A 19,617-nucleotide genomic window follows, 5' to 3' on the forward strand; every position below is an offset into this window, starting at 1 on the left:
GCAACCACGAGATATCTCTGTGAATAATAATTTGCCAACAGAACACGTATCTCCTGAAAGGAGATCACAGCAAGGGCAGACAGAGGTGCTAATTTTTGGAGCAGAAATAGCATGTTCAGTGAAACCCATGACAGAAATAATAATCACTGCAATGAATCATCCGTGACTTAAAACATCGTGGTATGTTGCTTTAGTTGATGCAAATGTGTGTCCCAGTCCAATGTAGCAACACTGATAGATAGAAATAACAGAGGATGTATGGAGACATTGAGTGTGTGTGGTGTTGAGGCCTGGAGCAAACTGTCCTCGTGCACTGGGAGTTTGTCTGCAAGAAGCTGAAGTGACTTTTGCAAAAAGTCTATCTGTAGCTGTCATGGTTGCATTAGCTGTTGCTGTTGCTTCAGCAGGCAGACCAATTGCCAATGCTGTATTCACGAGTAGCCAGATAACAGCACACATGTCAGAATGCAGAAGAGAAATGGGTGACGCTACAAGGCGGTAAGGTCACCTGTGAAAGAGGACATGATAGCTAGCAGTAGTCGAGCTAACCACAGCTGATTGAAGGTGGACTATAACCACCAACTGGGGCCATTTCCTCCAGCCAGCATTCAGCTTCAACAGAGCCTGGTACCAGACAAATGATGCACATAATGCAATAGTTGAAATGTATTGAGGAATTATGAAGAGAGTTTGAAAATGTACAAAATAATCAAGATCACTTTAAAAGTAGTAGAGTAAAAAGAATTATAATAGTATTTTGGCGACAAACTTGGAATTATATTAACAATAGAATTCAGTGATTGAGATGACAAATAATTTGCAATATTGATAATGTGACAGTGATGAAACAAGAAAATTCAGACAGCCATCCACTTTGTGAAAATAGAATAATGCAGCATTGCATCTTTTCACTCATGTACTCATTCTAGACAGTGTGAAAGTTTTAATTAGACACGCACACATTTCTTATATTTCTGGAAAATCTCTTAACAGTTTTTGTATAAGTTGTGTATACACTATAATATGCTATAGTTTCACAATACATTCATTAGACGAATCCATGTTCTAGGTCACCATCCAACATTTGAACAGATGCAGGTGCTTGTCTCTCGACACAAAGCTCGTCCTTTGTTTCCGGAGGGGTGGCGTGACTGGGCTGCTGTGAGGCTGTTGAGAGAAACAATAGAAGACTGCTGGGACCAGGATGCAGAGGCAAGATTGACTGCCCTCTGTGTTGAAGAGAGGATTCAAGAACTGCCATCACTTTGGGATCGCATGAGAGGTAGAACACGAAACATTTATTTCAAATGCATGAAATAATAAATGTATTAGCTTCTCACAAACTACAACTTCCTTAATGCTATCACTACATTAGAAACTCTTGCCCTTCAAGAGTTGGAACAGCATTCCCAGCACCATCTGAGGAAGCTGCCTCAGCTTATCCTGTCTTATGCATGCCTGGGATTACTTATAACCTACAACTTTGATGCAATCCTTCTATAAACCCCTCATAGCTCCCCAACCATGCCTCACTGACTTGCTCCGCCTTCAATGTCTCCAGACACTTCCTCCACCCACCATGAAAAACACTGCTCTTGAACACTGATCCTGTAACACTGTTCTCAACCTTTCTGCCAAAATTCTGACCACTGCAGAAGTCTCAGCATTGTCTAAAGGCCTCACTTCTAGTGCAAAACCTAAGTTCAACCATACTAGACTTACGAAGGACATTCTTTTCTTCACTTGTTCTCCTCAGTGGAAATATTTCTTTGCCATGCACCCCACTGACATCAACCAAAACCTCACACTGAATCTTGTTTAAAACGGTTCCAATCTCCCTCCAACCATGATCCCACTCCAATTCCACCCAATCATCCTCTGGTTATCTTTCAGGAATTCCTCACTTCTAACTTGACCTCACTTTCCATTCCTAAATCTCTCCCCAGTGAGTTCGACATCAGTCCTATGGAACACAAGGCTGTCAGTAACCTGAAAACCAATTGTGACCCTGTTATCCTTCCCACAAACAAAGGCTCCACCACAGTGTTCATGAATTGTAGTGACTATGTGGTTGAGGGCATTTTCCAGTTTTCTGATACCTCTACATACAAACCTTATGACCATTATCCCATCCAGGAAGTCCAAGAGAACCAACAGCAACTATCCAAGGCCTTAGGTCCATCCTAAGACCTGACACCTGAATCCATGTCCCTCCTCACACCAACAACCATCCCCCTTCCCAACTCCTAACTATTAACTGCTCCAGAAACCCAACCCCACATTCTCCCTACTGGTTGTCCGATTGTGGCTGGATACAATGTTCCCACAGAATGAACGTCCGCCTTTGTTGACCAACACCTCCATGACTATTGCACATAACCTCCTCGCCTACATTGCTCACCTCCTTTACCACCTGTTCCATTACCACCATTTTGGTCACTATGGATCCTACTTCCTTACACACCATAATTCCCCACGTCCATTGCCTTGCAGCCGTGGATCACTGCCTTTCCCAACAGCGTCCTGATACCGAGCCCACCACCTTATACTTTTTTCCCCACTCCCTCCCTACCTCCATGTGCCAAGGCAACAGCTGTCAATAATCGATACTCAGTAATCAGCCAGCCATGTCCTGACCCACAATTATTTCACTTTCAAAAGCCAAATCTACAAACAATTCTGTGGTACTGCCATGGGAACTGACACAGCACCATTCTATGCTGACTTATTTATGGGTCTTCTGGAGGAATCCTTCCTATCGCATCGACACCTAACCCCTTGTCTGGTTCAGATTCATTGATGATATTTTAATGTTCTGGACCCATGACAGGAACAATTTGTTATTTCCTCCATAATCTCTACACTTACTCAGAAATCCACTTAACCTAGTCCTCCTCAATTTGACAAACCACCTTCATAGATGTTGTTCTTCACCTCTCAGATGGCTTCATAAATACATCTGTTCATATCAAGTGCACTAACCACCAAGAGTAAATCCACTTCGACATCTGTCACCAATTCTATATGAAAAAGTCTCTTCCTTACAGCCTCGCTACCTGTGAATGCTGCATCTGCAGTGAAAAAGTAGGAGTTGTCAGAATTTACCAATAACCTTTCCAGAAGCTTCATTGGCAGGCAATATCCTATCCAGATCATCCTTAAACAGATCTCACATGCTATCTCCTCCTCTGACACCAGTAAACTTGCTAACCACCCACCAATCAGCAATCCTCTGAACACCTAGTATCACTCTAGCCTTGAAAAGCTCTCCCACATCATTCAATCGGGTGTGGCCTACCTTTTGCCATACCCTGAGATGGGGGATATCCTACTGGAAATCCGGCTCACATCATACAGAGTAGTGATCCACTGCCCAGCCAACCATACAGAATATCCTTGCCTATCCCTACTCCAATCCTTTTCCAATCCTGCACTTCTTGTGGTCAACCCAGCTGTTATATCTGTCCCATAAACCCTCCCACCACCTCCTACCGCAGTCCAGTCTCAGGCATCTCCTACCCAGTGAAAGGCGGGGCCACGCGTGAAAGCAGCCATGTTATATATAAGGGGTGCAGCAATTACTATACAGCATTCTATGTGAGCACGGCAAGTAATTCACTGGCTGCCTGCCTAAATGGCCAAACTGTGGCAGCATGCAAACTTGAATATCCAATTGCTGAACGTATTGTACACGACAACACAAACAAGTTTAACAGTTGTTTCACTACATGGACCCTATGGATGTTCCCTTCCAGCACAATTTTCTATGAACTACAAGGTGGGAATTGTCTCTCCACAATACCCTGTGTTCCTGCAGTCCCCCTGTCCTGAATCTCTGCTATCATATTTCACACTGCCTCACCTTACCTTCTCTCTTTTGTCCACAGGACTCCACCTTCATCCAGATCATGTACTGCCTTCTCCAATAATACAGACATTCTCTCTCTGTGTCTCTCCCTTTCCTTCCCCCCTCCCCCCTTTCTCTCATCCCATCTTCCTCCCTCCATCACCCTTCTTCCCTTCATTTGCTATCCTCTCCCTTTTTCTCCCCTCACCTTGTCTCTTACTTTGTCTCCATCTTACTCTTCTTCAGCTTCCCTCTTTTTGTCACGTCTCCCTTTCTCTATCACTTACATGCTCTACCCTCTGAACTCGTTTCATATTGTTGGGCAGCCACTGTGTCATCTGTTAAAAGACCTCTCACTGTCTCACTACCCTCTCCTTGCCTCATACTTTCTTCCTCACTCCCTCCCTACCTCCATGTGCCAAGGCAACAGCAGTCAATAATCGATACTCAGTAATCAATAATCAGTCTCGCTGTGACCACAGGAGTGTGTGTTTGGGTGTCCGTGTGGTTATGTGTGTGAATATGTGTACATTTATGAGAAAAAGAGCAAGAGCTCGAAAGTTAGTGGGAGTATTGTTTTCTGTTACATGTTTCTGTGTACCTCACATCAGTTTGAATTAAGGGGCCTTATCTTTTTTCTTCACAATGAAATTAAATTAAAAACAAACTTTTTTAACTTTTTTGTAAAGTGCAGGGTAACACTTTTGTGAACACAGATGGAAGTGACCACAAACATTACTTGTTCATGTATAAGGCATATGATAATAGGAAATAGGGGGATTTATGACTTAAGTAATTGGTGAAATGTTGTCAGGGTACTCATTTTTTTATCAGGGTATATAGTAAACTGGTAAAAATTAGGAACTGTATGATTTGGACCTGCCCTCGCATCCCTCCCGCACCCCATATGATTTCCATGTGACAGTATTGTCTTTTGCAGCATTAAAAATCAAGCTTTAAAACACTAACTAATGTACACTTTCACTAATGTCTGCAGTGATTATAGTGTGCAACTCCTTGTCTGATCAAAATGATGTGTTTCACACCACAGTAGCTGTGTGGAAACTGTTTACAAAAATTAGCTGTTCATTGTCTTATCCATATTATTTCTCCAAAATTAATTTATAAATGTTTGAAAATGCTATGGGTATGCAAAAGTCTATGATGGACTTTATGCCATGTATTAAGAAGATGCTTTTCACCCAAAAACAACTGTTGTAGATCATGGTACTTATTGGGCATTACTGGGGATATTCTATGAATGAAATATACTACAGGGTGTCCATAATTAAAATTCCATTTTTGAAACACTGTAGAAAGAGAACCAGTGCTAAGAATGAAGTCAAATCTGAACAGCATACACTACTGGTCATTAAAATTGCTACACCACAAAGATGATGTGCTACAGATGCAAAATTTAACCGACAGGAAGAAGATGCTATGACATGCAAATGATTAGCTTTTCAGAGTATTCACACAAGTTCGGCGCCGGTGGTGACACCTACAACATGCTGACATGAGGAAAGTTTCCAACCGATTTCTCATACAAAAACAGCAGTTGACCGGCGTTGCCTGGTGAAATGTTGTTGTGATGCCTCGTGTAAGGATGAGAAATGAGTACCATCACGTTTCCGACTTTGATAAAGGTCGAATTGTAGCCTATTCTGATTGCGGTTTATCATATCGCGACACTGCTGCTCGCGTTGGTCAAGATCCAATGACTGTTAGCAGAATATGGAATCGGTGGGCTCAGGAGTGTAATACGGAACGCCGTGGTGGATCCCAACGGCCTCTTATTACTAGCAGTTGAGATGACAGGCATCTTATCCACATGTCTGTAACGGATCATGCAGCCTCGTCTTGATCCCTGAGTCAACAGATGGGGACGTTTGCAAGACAACAACCATCTACGCGAACAGTTTGACAAGTTCGACAAGTTTCATATCAGCGCACACTCCACTGCAGAGTGAAAATCTCATTCTGGAAACATCCCCCAGGCTGTGGCTAAGCCATGTCTCCGCAATATCCTTTCTTTCAGGAGTGCTAGTTCTGCAAGGTTCGCAGGAGAGCTTCTGTAAAGTTTGGAAGGTAGGAGACGAGATACTGGCAGAAGTATAGCTGTGAGACCGGGCGTGAGTCGTGCTTCGGTAGCTCAGATGGTAGAGCACTTGCCCGCGAAAGGCAAAGGTCCCGAGTTCGAGTCTCGGTCAGGCACACAGTTTTAATCTGCCAGGAAGTTTCAGTTAGACAATGTTTGGAGCAGCATGTACTATCAGCTCGGAGACCGTAGCTGCAGTTACCCTTGATGCTGCATCACAGACAGGAGCACCTGCTGTGGTGTACTCAATGCCGAACCTGGGTGCACGAATGGCAAAACGTCATTTTTTCCGATGAATCCAGGTTCTGTTTACAGCATCATGATGGTCGCATCCATGTTTGGCGACATCGTGGTGAACCCACATTGGAAGCATGTATTTGTCATTGCCATACTGGCATATCACCCGGCGTGATGGTATGGGGTGCCATTGGTTACACATCTCGCTCACCTGTTGTTTGCATTGACGGCACTTTGAACAGTGGATGTTACATTTCAGATGTGTTATGCCCGTGGGTCTACCATTCATTCGATCCCTGCGAAACCCTACATTTTAGCAGGATAATGCACGACCGCATGTTGCAGTCCTGTATGGGCATTTCTGGATACAGAAAATGTTTGACTGCTGCCCTGGCCAGCACATTCTCCAGATCTCTCACCAATTGAAAACGTCTGGTCAATGGTGGCCGAGCAACTGGCTCGTCGCAATACACCAGTCGCTACTCTTGATGAACTATGGTATCGTGTTGAAGCTGCATGGGCAGCTGTACCTGTACACGCCATCAAAGCTTTGTTTGACTCAATGCCCAGGTGTATCAAGGCTGTTATTACAGCCAGAGGTGGTTGTTCTGGGTACTGATTTCTCTGTATCTATGCACGCAAATTGCATGAAAATGTAATGACATGTCAGTTCTAGTATAATATATTTGTCCAATGAATACCGGTTTATCATATGCATTTCTTCTTGGTGTGGCAATTTTAATGGCCAGTAGTGTATTATTGACACAAGGGGAGATGACGTAGACCAAAAATAAAATTTAACGAAAATTTTACCAGTAGATGGCACTGTAAATATCTTAACATAAATGGGGTCGGCTGCAAATGACAGGCGAATGGCAATACTATGGTTGTTGTTTGAGTTAGACATTACACCATTTATATTGTTTAATATGCATTACTGCACAAGTTTGGCAGTCAATAATTGTGACACTTTGTCAGGTTAGCCCATCCACCACATCGGATGGGGAAAATTGGTTTTTAAATGTCCTGAAAAAAACTGCATAAAACGCAAAATGACATCAGTTTTTAACTGTCCTGGGGCCAAAAACTGCATAAAAAGGAAGATGACATTGGTTTCTAATTGTTGTGAGATGGGTGCCAGACATGTGCAGTATGCTGTCCACCATTTTCAGCCACAAGTTGAAATCAAGAACAGCATGTTCCACAACAGATCGGAGGGTCATTGGGAGTCATGTTTAGAATTTGTTGTGCAATGCATGCATTCAGTTCAGCTATGTTCATAACTGAAACACTGAACATGCTAGTTTTCCGCTACTCCCACAGCCAGAAGTCACAACCAAGTGAGGTGGCACAGTGGTTAGCACAATGGACTTGCATTTGGGAGGACGATGGTTCAAACCCATGTCTGACCATCCTAATTTAGGTTTTCTGTGATTTCTAAATTGCTTCAGGCAAATGCCGGGTGATTCCTTTGAAAGAGCACAGCTGACTTCCTTCCCCATCCTTCCCTAATCTGATGGGACCGATGACCTCACTGTTCGGCTCCCTCCCCCAACCAATCAACCAACCATTTGACCAACCAGTAGTCACACGGATTAAGGTCAGGTGATCTGGCGAGCATGGCTGTAGAGAAATGACAGCTAACAATTGTCCTGTTTCTGAAATGCCTTTGCAGCAGCCACTGCACTGTCTGCATTAAGTGCAGAGGAGTGCCATCTTGCTCCTACCCACACATCCACACTGTTGAGGAGTTGAAATGACAATGGTGCACCAAAGACTCTCATACCATTTACCAGTACAGGTAACAGGACCTCCGCAAAAAATATGGCTCTATGATAAATGATGCCATCAGCCTGCACCACACAGTCACCTTTGCAGAGTGAAATGGTACCAGTTGATGTGTGTGAGGGTTTCCCATTACCCATATTCTGCAGCTATTTGTATTGACATGGAAATGGGCTTTCATCTGTCCAAAAAATATTCAATGGCCATACATTGTCTGCTTGCACGTGAGCAAGAAATTCCAGAGCAAATGTTTGTTTTGGTGGCAGGTCAGCAAGAAGGAACTCCTGAACATAGATGATTTTTTATGGATAGGAATGCAGGATGTTTTGTAGGATTCTGAGCACTATGTTTGCAGGCATGTCTAACATTCAGGCAACTCCCTGTTCGCTGCATGTTTGCACACCACCACTCGACTCCTCCTGCAATGCTGTGGCCACATCTTTGACAGACACTGGATCAACTGCTTTCCTCCCTCTGCCACATTGCAATTCAAAAGAATGTGTTTTTTTTAATTTCGTAATCATTTTCTTGAGACCAAAAGTAGATGTCGGACCAATGTCTTCTTTTCATACCCTTGAGTGTCTGGAACTTTTTCAGGGCTACTGGCACACGATCACCATTCTTGTAAAAGAACTTTACCAGTAGCATGCAATCCTTCATGGAGGCATTCATGTTGAGGTCTTCGATGCAAATTGAGGAACAGCCATGTGCCACGTTTATGTCTGATGTGCATATTCTGGTGCTTACAGTGCCATCTGTTGATCAAATTTTTGTTGTTCCATGGTGTTACCACCTGCATCAATAATTTGCTATTCTAATTTGATGTCATTCTGAGCAGTGATTCTCTTTCTACAGCATTTTAAAACTGGAACTTTAGCTGTGGACACCCTATATACTCCAGGATTTTTTCATCATTATTCTGCCAGTTTTATCATATGTTTATCAGACAGTGTTTTTACTTCTGTTGCAACACACACACACACACACACACACACACACACACACACACACAAGGGGGGGGGGGGGGGAAAGAGAGAGAGAGAGAGAGAGAGAGAGAGAGACTAGTGATATGTTTATTCTTTCATTATAGTAAATGCAGTATTGTATTAGTTGAAATAGATCACTATTTTACATTGTTGTATAAAATAACAGATTTTGGGTATGATAAAGTAGTGATTAATTGTACACTTAAGCAAATAGGACCTGAAATAATCCCTACATAGGGGAAATAAGATTTGAAAATAATCGAGAAAAAAGCTGGTAAAATTTTTACGTTTATACTCTACAGGCTACTGTATGGTATATGGCAGAGGATACTTCATTTCTGTATTAGGGATTGTCTGTCCTGATCCATTTTTGGGATTTAATAAGGGAACAATGACTGACTGTATGCTTCTGTACTTGCCATAATCTCTCTCATCTTAATCCAATGATACCTGCATGAGATGACTGATAGTTGCAGCAGAGTTGTCCCACAGTATTCCTTGTATACTCTTCTTCTTCTTCTTCTTCTTCTTCTTCTGCTGCTGCTGCTGCTGCTGCTGCTGCTGCTTTTCTTCCTGATCTTATCCTATGTCTTCATGGATCAGCTTGTTATTGTATTGGGTTTAGTGATATTAGTGGTAAAAGGTGGCTAGATCCCCTTTATGTCACCACCCCTTCCCCCGGGGAGTTAACTTGAGTACACCATCTGTCTGTCTCTAGTGTTATCACCTGAAAAGTGTGAGGTGTTTTCTAAATATTATCAAATTGTGAGGTGCGACGTGGTTACCAACCCAGTATTCACCTATTCGGACAAGGGGAACCGCGTGAAAGTCACATTCAGGCTTGTCAGCACACCAGTCCTCGTCGATAATCCACTGGACAGATTCAGTCTGGGCCAGCACACCTCTCCAAATAACAGAATCAGGATGATAATGTGCACAGATATCTGGCTGGGTGAAACGCAGCTTCCAGATGATGAAGTAGAAGTCAAGAGAGAAGATCAGCACAGATTATTAACTATGCTATGTGAAGACTATAGAAACAATAAGCTTGTTAAGTCCTTTGCACAAGAAGAAATTGGGTACATAATTGTAAGGCTGAAAAAGAAAAAAACCTCCAGGACTGGATGGGACTCCTGCCAAAGTCATAAAAGCCCTATATGTGACTAAATAGATATCTATGTGTAATAACTGTATGAGCAGTGTCTGTTGCAAGGAAGGGCCCCTGCACTGTGGAAGTTTGCTGAGGTGGTGATTGTTAGTAAAGGGTAGGCAACTGAAGACAAAATTAACAAGATAATCTCACCAGCACGGATGTTTATTCTACGTACACACTTACGATGATGATAAATATTAGTGGCACTTTTGAAAATCTGAGGTTCCCGTATTTCTTTTTTCGTCTTAGGGAGTTGGAGTGCCCAGAGGCATTGTACAGCTGCCTGAGAGACTATTGCTGTGGGAGAGATCCATCTTTAATATGCTGAGGGAAGGAAATAATGAAGACCCTAACAAAAAGCTGTCCATAGGGATCAGTGTATGGACCGGAGTCCTGGGATGTAGCATTGTAGCCCATAGTTCAGAAGTTATGTGATAGTGGTGACTTAAGAGAACTGGTGGCATTTGCAGATGATGTGTTGTTCATCATAAGCAATGGTTCCAGAAGTATTGTAGAAGACAACTGGAATGCAGTGCTCCAGAAACCTAAAGGATAGTGTCAAAGTATCAAATTATCACTAACATCTCACAAAACTATGTACCTTATGCTGAAAGGCAACATAGCAAGAAATCTTAAAATGAAATTAAACAATATAACAAATAGAAAAAGTGTAGTAACAAGATCTGGGGTTATCCTTGGACACATGTCATAATTTTGCACATCCAATAAAGGAGGCAAGCAGAAATGGTACCATTGTGGTGCATAAAATGATAACTATCACAAATAGGGAATTTTGATGTCACTTGAAAATAATCTCAGCATGCCACCAATCTATATTAGCATCAGTTTTAGGACATGATGTGAGCATTTAGGCTCATACATTGCAGCTTGTGAAGTCTGAAGAGTTCCGTGAGGAGTGCTACTAAGATTAATGGGCATCCCAATCAATACAGTTTAATAATTCTAGGAATGTGGCCATTGGACGTGGAAGTCAGGAAAATGGGAGCAGTATATTGTATAAAGAAAGGCAATCAGATGAAAATATGTAGGATATTCGGAACTGAGTTCAGTACGAAAAAGTTATTACAACATCGGATATTACAACTGCGGAAAAATGAATGGGACTCTTCAGGCAAAAGCAGAACATATGAATTTCTCCCTAATATAAGGGAGATGCTAAAAATGAGATTTCTTCAACTGTTGAGTGGACTGATACATTACCTGACTGATCATGGCCCACATGCTATGTGTCTTTACAAAATTAAAATTCAGGTTAAGGATAATTGGGCCTGTGGCAGTGTGGGCACTCCAAAGTACACATTTTGGGATTGTGCGCTCTACAAAGATGGAGTCAGTAATAGTGGTCAGGCATTAAGGATGCTGGATCCCAAAGCAGCATTGAGGAATGGGTCAACCTGGTGCATCTTGGGCGATACTGCAGCCGCAGTACCCAGGAAGGCCAAGGAAGACTTCATGAAACATTCAACCACATGGCAGCATGCTGTCATCCCAACTAGATAAGATACTCTTCAGTTGAAGAGAAGGCATCTGAGGTTGACAACCACTGAATGAAATGGTCTTTCAATAATTTATGTTGCTTTGGTGCAAGTGATCATGGGAGAAGTGTGGATCCTAAGAAATTCCTGAATTGTGCAATCACTTGCAAAGTGAAAGTGCTGCTTACTTACTACCCCATGTGCAACTAATGCTGCAGGCAATGACTGTTGATTGGGGTAGTATGAGGGCAGATCCAGCAGTGGAAACAAACGGTTTAGCTGTGCCCTAATAAATGAATACATACAGAACAGATTCTATAGTGCTTATTTTTAGTGCTTAATATTAGTAGTTGGGTAATTGTTTAAGGGGTTTTTATTTTAGTTTTGTAATGGTAGGAAATAGTTGTAATGTTATCATTTTTGAAGAATTGGCATTTTTTCTAAATAATTATAAGTACCAGGATTAAATAATTAATACATACATTTATTACAAGCCAGAATAAAGTGACTGTATGGCCTATGTTAGCTTCCTAGATAATATCATTTAAGGTGAAGAATAAATAATAACAACAACATCTGAGTGGTAATCTTGCTCATATATTAGGACTCTGAAATATATTCATCATGGTTTCGTGAGGACACCACCATCTTCCTTCCAAAGACTTCCATTTAAATTCCATGAGCTTCTCTGTTACACTTTCGTATTGGTCATACTGACCTATTAGGATAACAGCAGGATTCCTGTAAATTATTTTGAGGTTTGTTGTCTTGCCTTTGTGATAAGGTCTTGAGACACTGGTGTGGTACTCTGAACTTGGCCACATTAGAGTTTGTATACAGTTTCCCTTACAGATGTATAGCATTTTTTCAGAATCCTTCCAGCAAATCTGAGACTTCCATTGGCCTTCCATAATACTGGTTTTACGCAATTGCCCCATTTCATATCACTTCCTAGTGTTATCTCTAAATACTTACTCAATGAGACATGTTTGAAATGTTCACCAGTAATCTTGTAATCAGATAAAATTGAATTCTTTGTACTTCTTATGGACATTATCTTGCATTTATCAACATTTAAACAGAGCAGTTTGTAATAACACCTAATGGTAATTTTCTTAAAGTCTTTCTGCATTTCATTACAATTGCCAGTGATAATATTTTCCTGTAGACAACAATTGTCTTGGTGAACAATATGATAGTGCTGCTTGACTCTATCTGAAAAGTCATTTTTGTGTATGGAGAACACTGAAGGTCATATTAGGCTTTATTCAGGTACATTAAACATTATTTTAATTTCTTATGAACATTCACAGCCCAGAACAATGTACTATTAATCAGATATTCACCCAGATACTTGGATACGTGGGAGATACTTTGTATGATTCTATACCAGTTACTAGTTGACAATGTGGTAGTGCTGAACACCTTTCAGAAACATAGGAAGATGGAATCTACCTGTTCAGTTGCATCTAATGCATGCAACATGTTATATATGCATAAAGCACAAGTGGTTTTTCCCAAATCTGTGCTGGCTTTATGGGAGAAGCTTCTTTTTCTCCAGGAATGTCAAACTGTATGAGCTTATTCATAAATAAAAGCTAGAGAAGGACAAAATTCCACAGAATTTTCAATGGACAATGTAATTACATTTCTATCAGGGAATGAGTAATCTTAACTGTTTTCAGTGTCGCATGTGGTCATATCTATCATTTTTGTGGCAGTGAATACATCTTAAATGTGGAATTTAATATTCTGCTTTTTGTTTGCTGTCCTTAGTTTTAACACACAACTGATCCACAAGATGAATGAAAAGAATTTCTTAGGACTTTCTGGTAGATCTTTCATCAGGATTAGACTTTAGAAATTATTGCAGGCTTCACATATAACTCTCACAGGTCCATGAGTTGCCATTAATTTCGTATTAGCATCCCAGCAGTCTCTTTTGTAGTGATAGTGTAGTAGTCTGCTTTCACAACATTCTCTAAATGGTGGCTCTTTCCTGTCTTTGACCTTTAATCACAATTGTGTGTATGTCAAATTTTACCAAAATGTTCTCAGTTCATATTTTTGCTACTTTTTTAATGATCGTCTGTTAGTTTGACCAAGCACCAATACTTTCTTAGCCTTCTTGATGACCATTTTGTGTTTTTCTTTATTGTTCTAATAATAACAGCATGTCAGTAATATCCTTTCAGTGATGGCACTCACAAAAAAATTTTTGTTTGTTTGTTTGTAGCAAGGAAGTCTAAAATATTTCTTTCACTTGTGGCTGAATTACTTTGCATTAATGTTGTCCTTACTACCCATACTGTATGTGTTGTGTTTCCAGCCTGTATCATGTAAGTTAAAGTCACCACTTACTAGTACAGTATGCTTGGTGCATTCCTGGACTGTCAGGTTTAGGCTTCCACTTTGCAGCCAAAGTGGGAGCCAGTGTCTAAAATTCAGTAAGTCACATGAGATTATTTCAGTCTGTGTTCCTTGAGGAAACTACTGTTATGTAAATCACTTAATTCTTTAATTAAAGGAATGATACTATTAATATTGTTTTTATATTTCAGCAGCTATAACAACATCAGGAATGAGTCCTACTGTCAATCCTACAGTCAATCCCACGTTCACATCTACAACGCTGAGTCAGCTACCTGGTGTAGTTCGGACTACCAATAACAATAACAACAGCAGCAGTGGCACCAATACCAACTATAACTACAATAATAATTCAAGTAACATGGGTCATATGATCAGTTCTGGATTACATGAGAAGCAACTACCAGATTCTCTGGAAAATACTGGTATGTATAATGATCACCATGAATTTCTCAACAAGTCATTAAATAATTTGATTATATAATTTTCATGGTTCTGTGGAACACACACACACACACACACACACACACACATATTCACACACAAAGAGTGATGGGTGGGAAGGAGATATCTGATGGTACACTGCAAGAGTGGCTCTTGAAGGTGAGTGTAGTAGAGGCCTACATTTTACGCATGAATTGTTTCAATAGAGAAAGCACTAACTAAAACAAATTCAATAACTGAAAGAATTAAGAGAGAAGGAAAATTCCCAAAGATGATAATATTGGGGGGGGGGGGGGGGCAGGAGGTTTGGCCCATGTGACATTAATTGCAAGCAGCTGTCAGTTGTTGAAACTAACTGTTGTAATGGCCAAAATGTGCAATTGGGATGACTACTTTATGACTGATAATAGATTATTGGCAACAGTCATCCACATAGTCTTCTGATTAGTTGGCATGTCCACATAGAATGTTGCAGAGTTGTTGCAGTGAGGCCAACATAAGGAATCACTATTCAGCAGTTGCTCTGCCCTAATAGATTAAGAAATGCCATCATGGGACAGGGAGGAAAAGAAGTGGTAAGTGGGTGCATTCGGCTGATTTACACTGGATTGTTTTAAGGGTATCACCAGCAACACATGGCTGGCATAAGGAATTATGTTATAATGGACCAGTACATTATTAAGATTGCAAGTGTATTAGAATATCACTGTTTTTGAGTGGGTCTTGGCCCGTATCTGCTGTCTCATCCTTTGAAGCTGTCCACAAACCTAAATTTTTTCTAGGGGAATTATACATTCATCATCAAATACGTACAAGATATCTTCATTAGTAAGAAATAAAACCAAATATTTGCTTACATAAGCAAGATAGTCACCTTGGGGGGGGGGGGGGGGGGGCAAGGTTTAGAAAGAGTAATCAGAAATTATTAAGGCTGTTGATGCCAAATAATGACCACAAATGATTGATGGAATGGTTTCATTATTCTGTAGTGTACTGACCTTGAAGCAATGGCTCAGGCCACCCCCCCCCCCCCCCTCTCCTCCCGCGCAACTTGAGACAGGCATTGTTAATATACAACTTTGCACGGACAACATTTCAACACTCCCCCTATAGTGGAGTCAGTGGCTAATGCCTCTCTTCTTGACAGTTTGAGAACTTTACACATCTTTTTCACCCATGTAGGTAAAAATTAAACTATTTTCTCCATTTTGCGACTAGGACAAGTTTTATAAATTAGAAAAATGCTGTTAACTATAAGAACTGTACATAGCTCTTAAACGTATAACAACTCTGTCTTCTTATTTTCTTTGTTAAACTAGTCAAGGTCTGATGAAGAGGAACACAAAGTTTACAAGTGATGCCAAATTATAAGAACTAAATACTATTTCTTACTATTTCTGTACTATGTCTTTGTTTCAACTCTTTCAACATATTAAAAGTGAAGTTGCACCAAATTATTGTATGCTTCCACTTGCGTGAGTGATAGTAAACAGTACTATTTGAAGTATTTATTCAAACATCAAAAAATATTTCAGTGTGTATCTGTAAAGTATTGTTATTGGAACTGTGCTGTTACCAAATGCCAGTTCCCACACAATTGTTCTTATGCGATATTTGCAGGCAAAAATTATGTGTCTATAGTTTTGAATTTTATGGCTGTTTTTAACATACATGTGTCATACCATCATTTTTTTCATATATCTTTCGCACTAAAGAGCTGCTAACTTATAAGCCACCTCTACATTGTTATCACTGTATTTCTGTGTTTGACTGGCACTTAAATCCTTATTTATTTAAGCAGGCAAGATGGTTACAGAATGAGAATTTTTGCTCTGAAGTCAATTGTGCACCAATATGAAACTTCCTGTCAGATTAAAACTGTGTGCCAGACACAGAGTGTAGAACTCACGACCTTTGCCTTTCATGGGCAAGTGCTCTACCAACTGAGCTACCCAAACACGACTCACGATCCATCCTCACAGCTTTACTTCTACCACTGTCTCATTTGCTACATTCCAAACTTCACAGAAGCTCTCCTGCGAAACTTGCAAGACGTGCTCCTGGAAGACAGGACGTTTTAGAGACATGGCTTAGCCACAGCCTGTGTGATATTTCCAGAATGTGATTTTTCCCTCTGCAGTGGAGTGTGCACTGACATAAAACTTCCTGGCAGATTAAAACTGTGTGTCGGACTGAGACTCAAATGCGAGACCTTTGCCTTTTGCAGCCACCAAGTGCTCTACCAGCTGAGCTGCCCAAGTGTGTCTCACTGTGTTCATCACGTCTGCAATATTTTGAAGCTTTATGATGAATTTACACCTAGGTTTTTCTTTTTTATTGCAATTTTTTGAACTGCTAAGGATAAACTGTGCTTTGTGACTGTTCATCCTCTTATTTTCTCAACCAAAGTGCCTGTTACCCTTTTCCCCACTCCTTTTGAAGTGTAGGCCATGATTTGATTTGCATATTCCCACCCACCAAAAACACAAATTTCCATAACTGTAAAATAAGATCTCCTGAACTCCGTAGTAAATCATCAAATACAAAGTTAACAATGTAGGAAAAGATAGATTGCCGCTTACCGTAAAAATTACATGGTATGTTGCAGACTACAAAAACAAAAATTGTACATTTAAGGACCAAAATGCTGATTATATATCACAGTTAAATTATGGGGGCAGAGAACTGGTCACTGCAGACTCTGTTAAATTTCGTGGTGTTAGGATAAACAAAAGTGTGTCATGAACAGATCACATGGATTGCTTTGTGAAGTGATTAAACAATTTTTTCATGCAGTGAGGGTTCTTAATAAAATAAATGACTTAGTTGTTAAGAAAATTGTTTATCATGCATGTATTATAGCAGTTGTAATAAGATATAGCATAATTTTTGGAGTGTTGAGAAGGCAAACCACCTCAGAGTGTTCAAGCTAAAGAAAAAAAAAAAATCATGAGAGCTATTATGGGAATGAACAATAGATTCAGATTCTTTATTTGTCATTGACCACATTCAGTAGAATACCGTATTTACTCGAATTTAAGCCGCACTCGAATCTAAGCCGCACCTGAAAAATGAGACTCGCAATCGAGGAAAAAAAAAATTTCCCGAATCTAAGCCGCACCTGAAATCTGAGACTCGAAATTCAAGGGGAGAGAAAAGTTTTAGGCCGCACCTCCAAATCGAAACAAAGTTGGTCCATTGTAATATGAGACACAATTTAGGTCAAATGAATGACGATACAGCTATAGTAGTTTGGTTCGAGTCGTAAGCTTAGCAGTTAAGCTTTACCAGGTTGCCGTTGCTAAGCGTCAGGCGCTCCGTCCGTATTTATACGGATACCCTTCCTTTTTCACGTGCTTCGTCTGGTTTGAATTGATTGATTATTTTTCTTTATCTGATAAGTGCCGTTCTCTTTGTTATAGGTGTTTACGTCACTCAAAGTTGAAAATGCATTACTGTACTGTGTCATGCATTGTTTGTCGCATTCAGATAATGAGTGTTTACGACCTGTCGCCGCTCGCGGCATTGCTTGCTTTTGTGCGCGCTACCACCGCTTACAATTTTTTTAAAAAAAGAGAGGAATCGTCTCATTAGGCGAAACAATTGCAAGAGACTGCTATTTGTTGTTACTTATACTGCTGCTTTCTTTGATAATAATCAACAAGAACCAAATAATAGACTGCGTACGATAGAAGATGTTCTGAACGAGAGTTTAGCGAAAAATTTTCTCCGTTTGAAAGTCTTTGCAGGCGCCTCTTTAGTACAATACATTCTGCACAGAAATTAGAGTTATCTTGGATTAAAAAATCTAGTCAATTGCCGTGCTTCAATTCTGACTGTATCACTATTCGGCATAAGAATAATACGAATATAAACATGACATGATATGTATTTTCGTCCGCGTTTGCTGTTGTCTCACTCTAGTTTTGTAGTTTATTAGGCAGACAGGATTTAAATGAGATTGCAGCAAACACGGAAGAATACATGGGAAAATGTTTATATTCGTATTATTATTATGGTGAAGCGAATACTGCATGTGATTCACAATTCATAAAAGTTCCTATTAGCAACCATCTCTTCTCACAGGTAGGAAAAAATTCAGAACGCAGAGTAGGCCGTATTGACAAACATCCCAATCAGTCTTGCCAGTCGGATTTTCGTAGTGCATTGAAATGCTGCTACATTCGAAGTTGAACAATACGGAATTTTTTTTTTACTTCGTTGGATAATGTATGAAAATGCAGTGGTCGAAACTCAGGGCGGAGAAAAAAGGCTCGTCTTCGACCTTTTTTTCTTTAAAATTTATTTACTGACGCAGAAGTTTTGGTGCCAGTGTTTATCTTTGTGCCTGCGAAACGCTACATATATTCGACGACAGAAGTTACTTGTGGCGGCACCTACCAACATTTTTCAGAACTTCCGCTTTGCACTCGATTCTAAGCCGCAGGCGGTTTTTTGGATTACAGAAACCGGAAAAAAAGTGCGGCTTAGATTCGAGTAAATACGGTAGGCTTTCTCAGTGGTAGCAAGTTACAGTTTAAATCAAAGTATTGAAGGTAGTGTTCATACTACATGCACAAATTAAATATCTTCTATACAACTATAATCTTAAATATTGACTTTGACAGTGTCAATATCATAGTTCTTTTTATATTCTAACATGAGGGTTTTATTAGCTAATCATATAATTTTATTATAAATTTTTTAAATGGCAAGGATCAGTCATTAAGAGGAAACTCGTTAAAAATTTTCTGGGCATTGACTTTGTGGTGGTTTTCTGTTATTGCTAGCCTTGGAATGACAGCATTTGCCTTATTTCTGGTGTCATGTTTGTGAATGGTTTCTGTAACAACACATTCTTTAATGTTGTTCCTGACAAGGAATGCAGGCTAATAGATATTCAGATTCTCAACCTTCAGTATCCTAAGCCCTATGAAAAGAGTGTAACAGTGTTCTATAATACCAGCCTTACATATTATAGTGTCAGGTTTTTTTTATGATACTTATACAAGTAGAATGCCCTCATATGAGTAGCTCATATGAGATATGTGACAGAAAGACCCCAAAATATTTCATACGGAGATAATTATTACTGACCATATCTCTCAGTTTCCATACCAGGTAGGATGATCGCGAAATATTTTTACACGCTTGGTTGATACCCTCTTGCCAACTGAGTTTGGCATCAATATTTCTGCCTA

General features: G+C 40.2%; 1 protein-coding gene across 5 annotated transcripts in view; it reads left to right on the top strand.

The window, feature by feature from the left end:
• The window catches only part of LOC126471009 (bone morphogenetic protein receptor type-2), a 378,855-nt gene that overhangs the window by 331,610 nt on the left and 27,628 nt on the right, over nucleotides 1-19,617 (top strand). For 4 of the 5 annotated variants that reach the window (XM_050099064.1, XM_050099068.1, XM_050099065.1 and 1 more), the window contains 2 exons: nucleotides 1,070-1,282; nucleotides 14,164-14,397. In XM_050099064.1, the coding sequence (XP_049955021.1) occupies nucleotides 1,070-1,282; nucleotides 14,164-14,397 (447 nt within the window). The remainder of the gene's footprint in view (nucleotides 1-1,069; nucleotides 1,283-14,163; nucleotides 14,398-19,617) is intronic. The other variant, XM_050099067.1, reaches the window with a different exon arrangement.

This window comes from Schistocerca serialis, chromosome 3, assembly GCF_023864345.2.
Source record: "Schistocerca serialis cubense isolate TAMUIC-IGC-003099 chromosome 3, iqSchSeri2.2, whole genome shotgun sequence".
NCBI lineage: Eukaryota > Metazoa > Arthropoda > Insecta > Orthoptera > Acrididae > Schistocerca > Schistocerca serialis.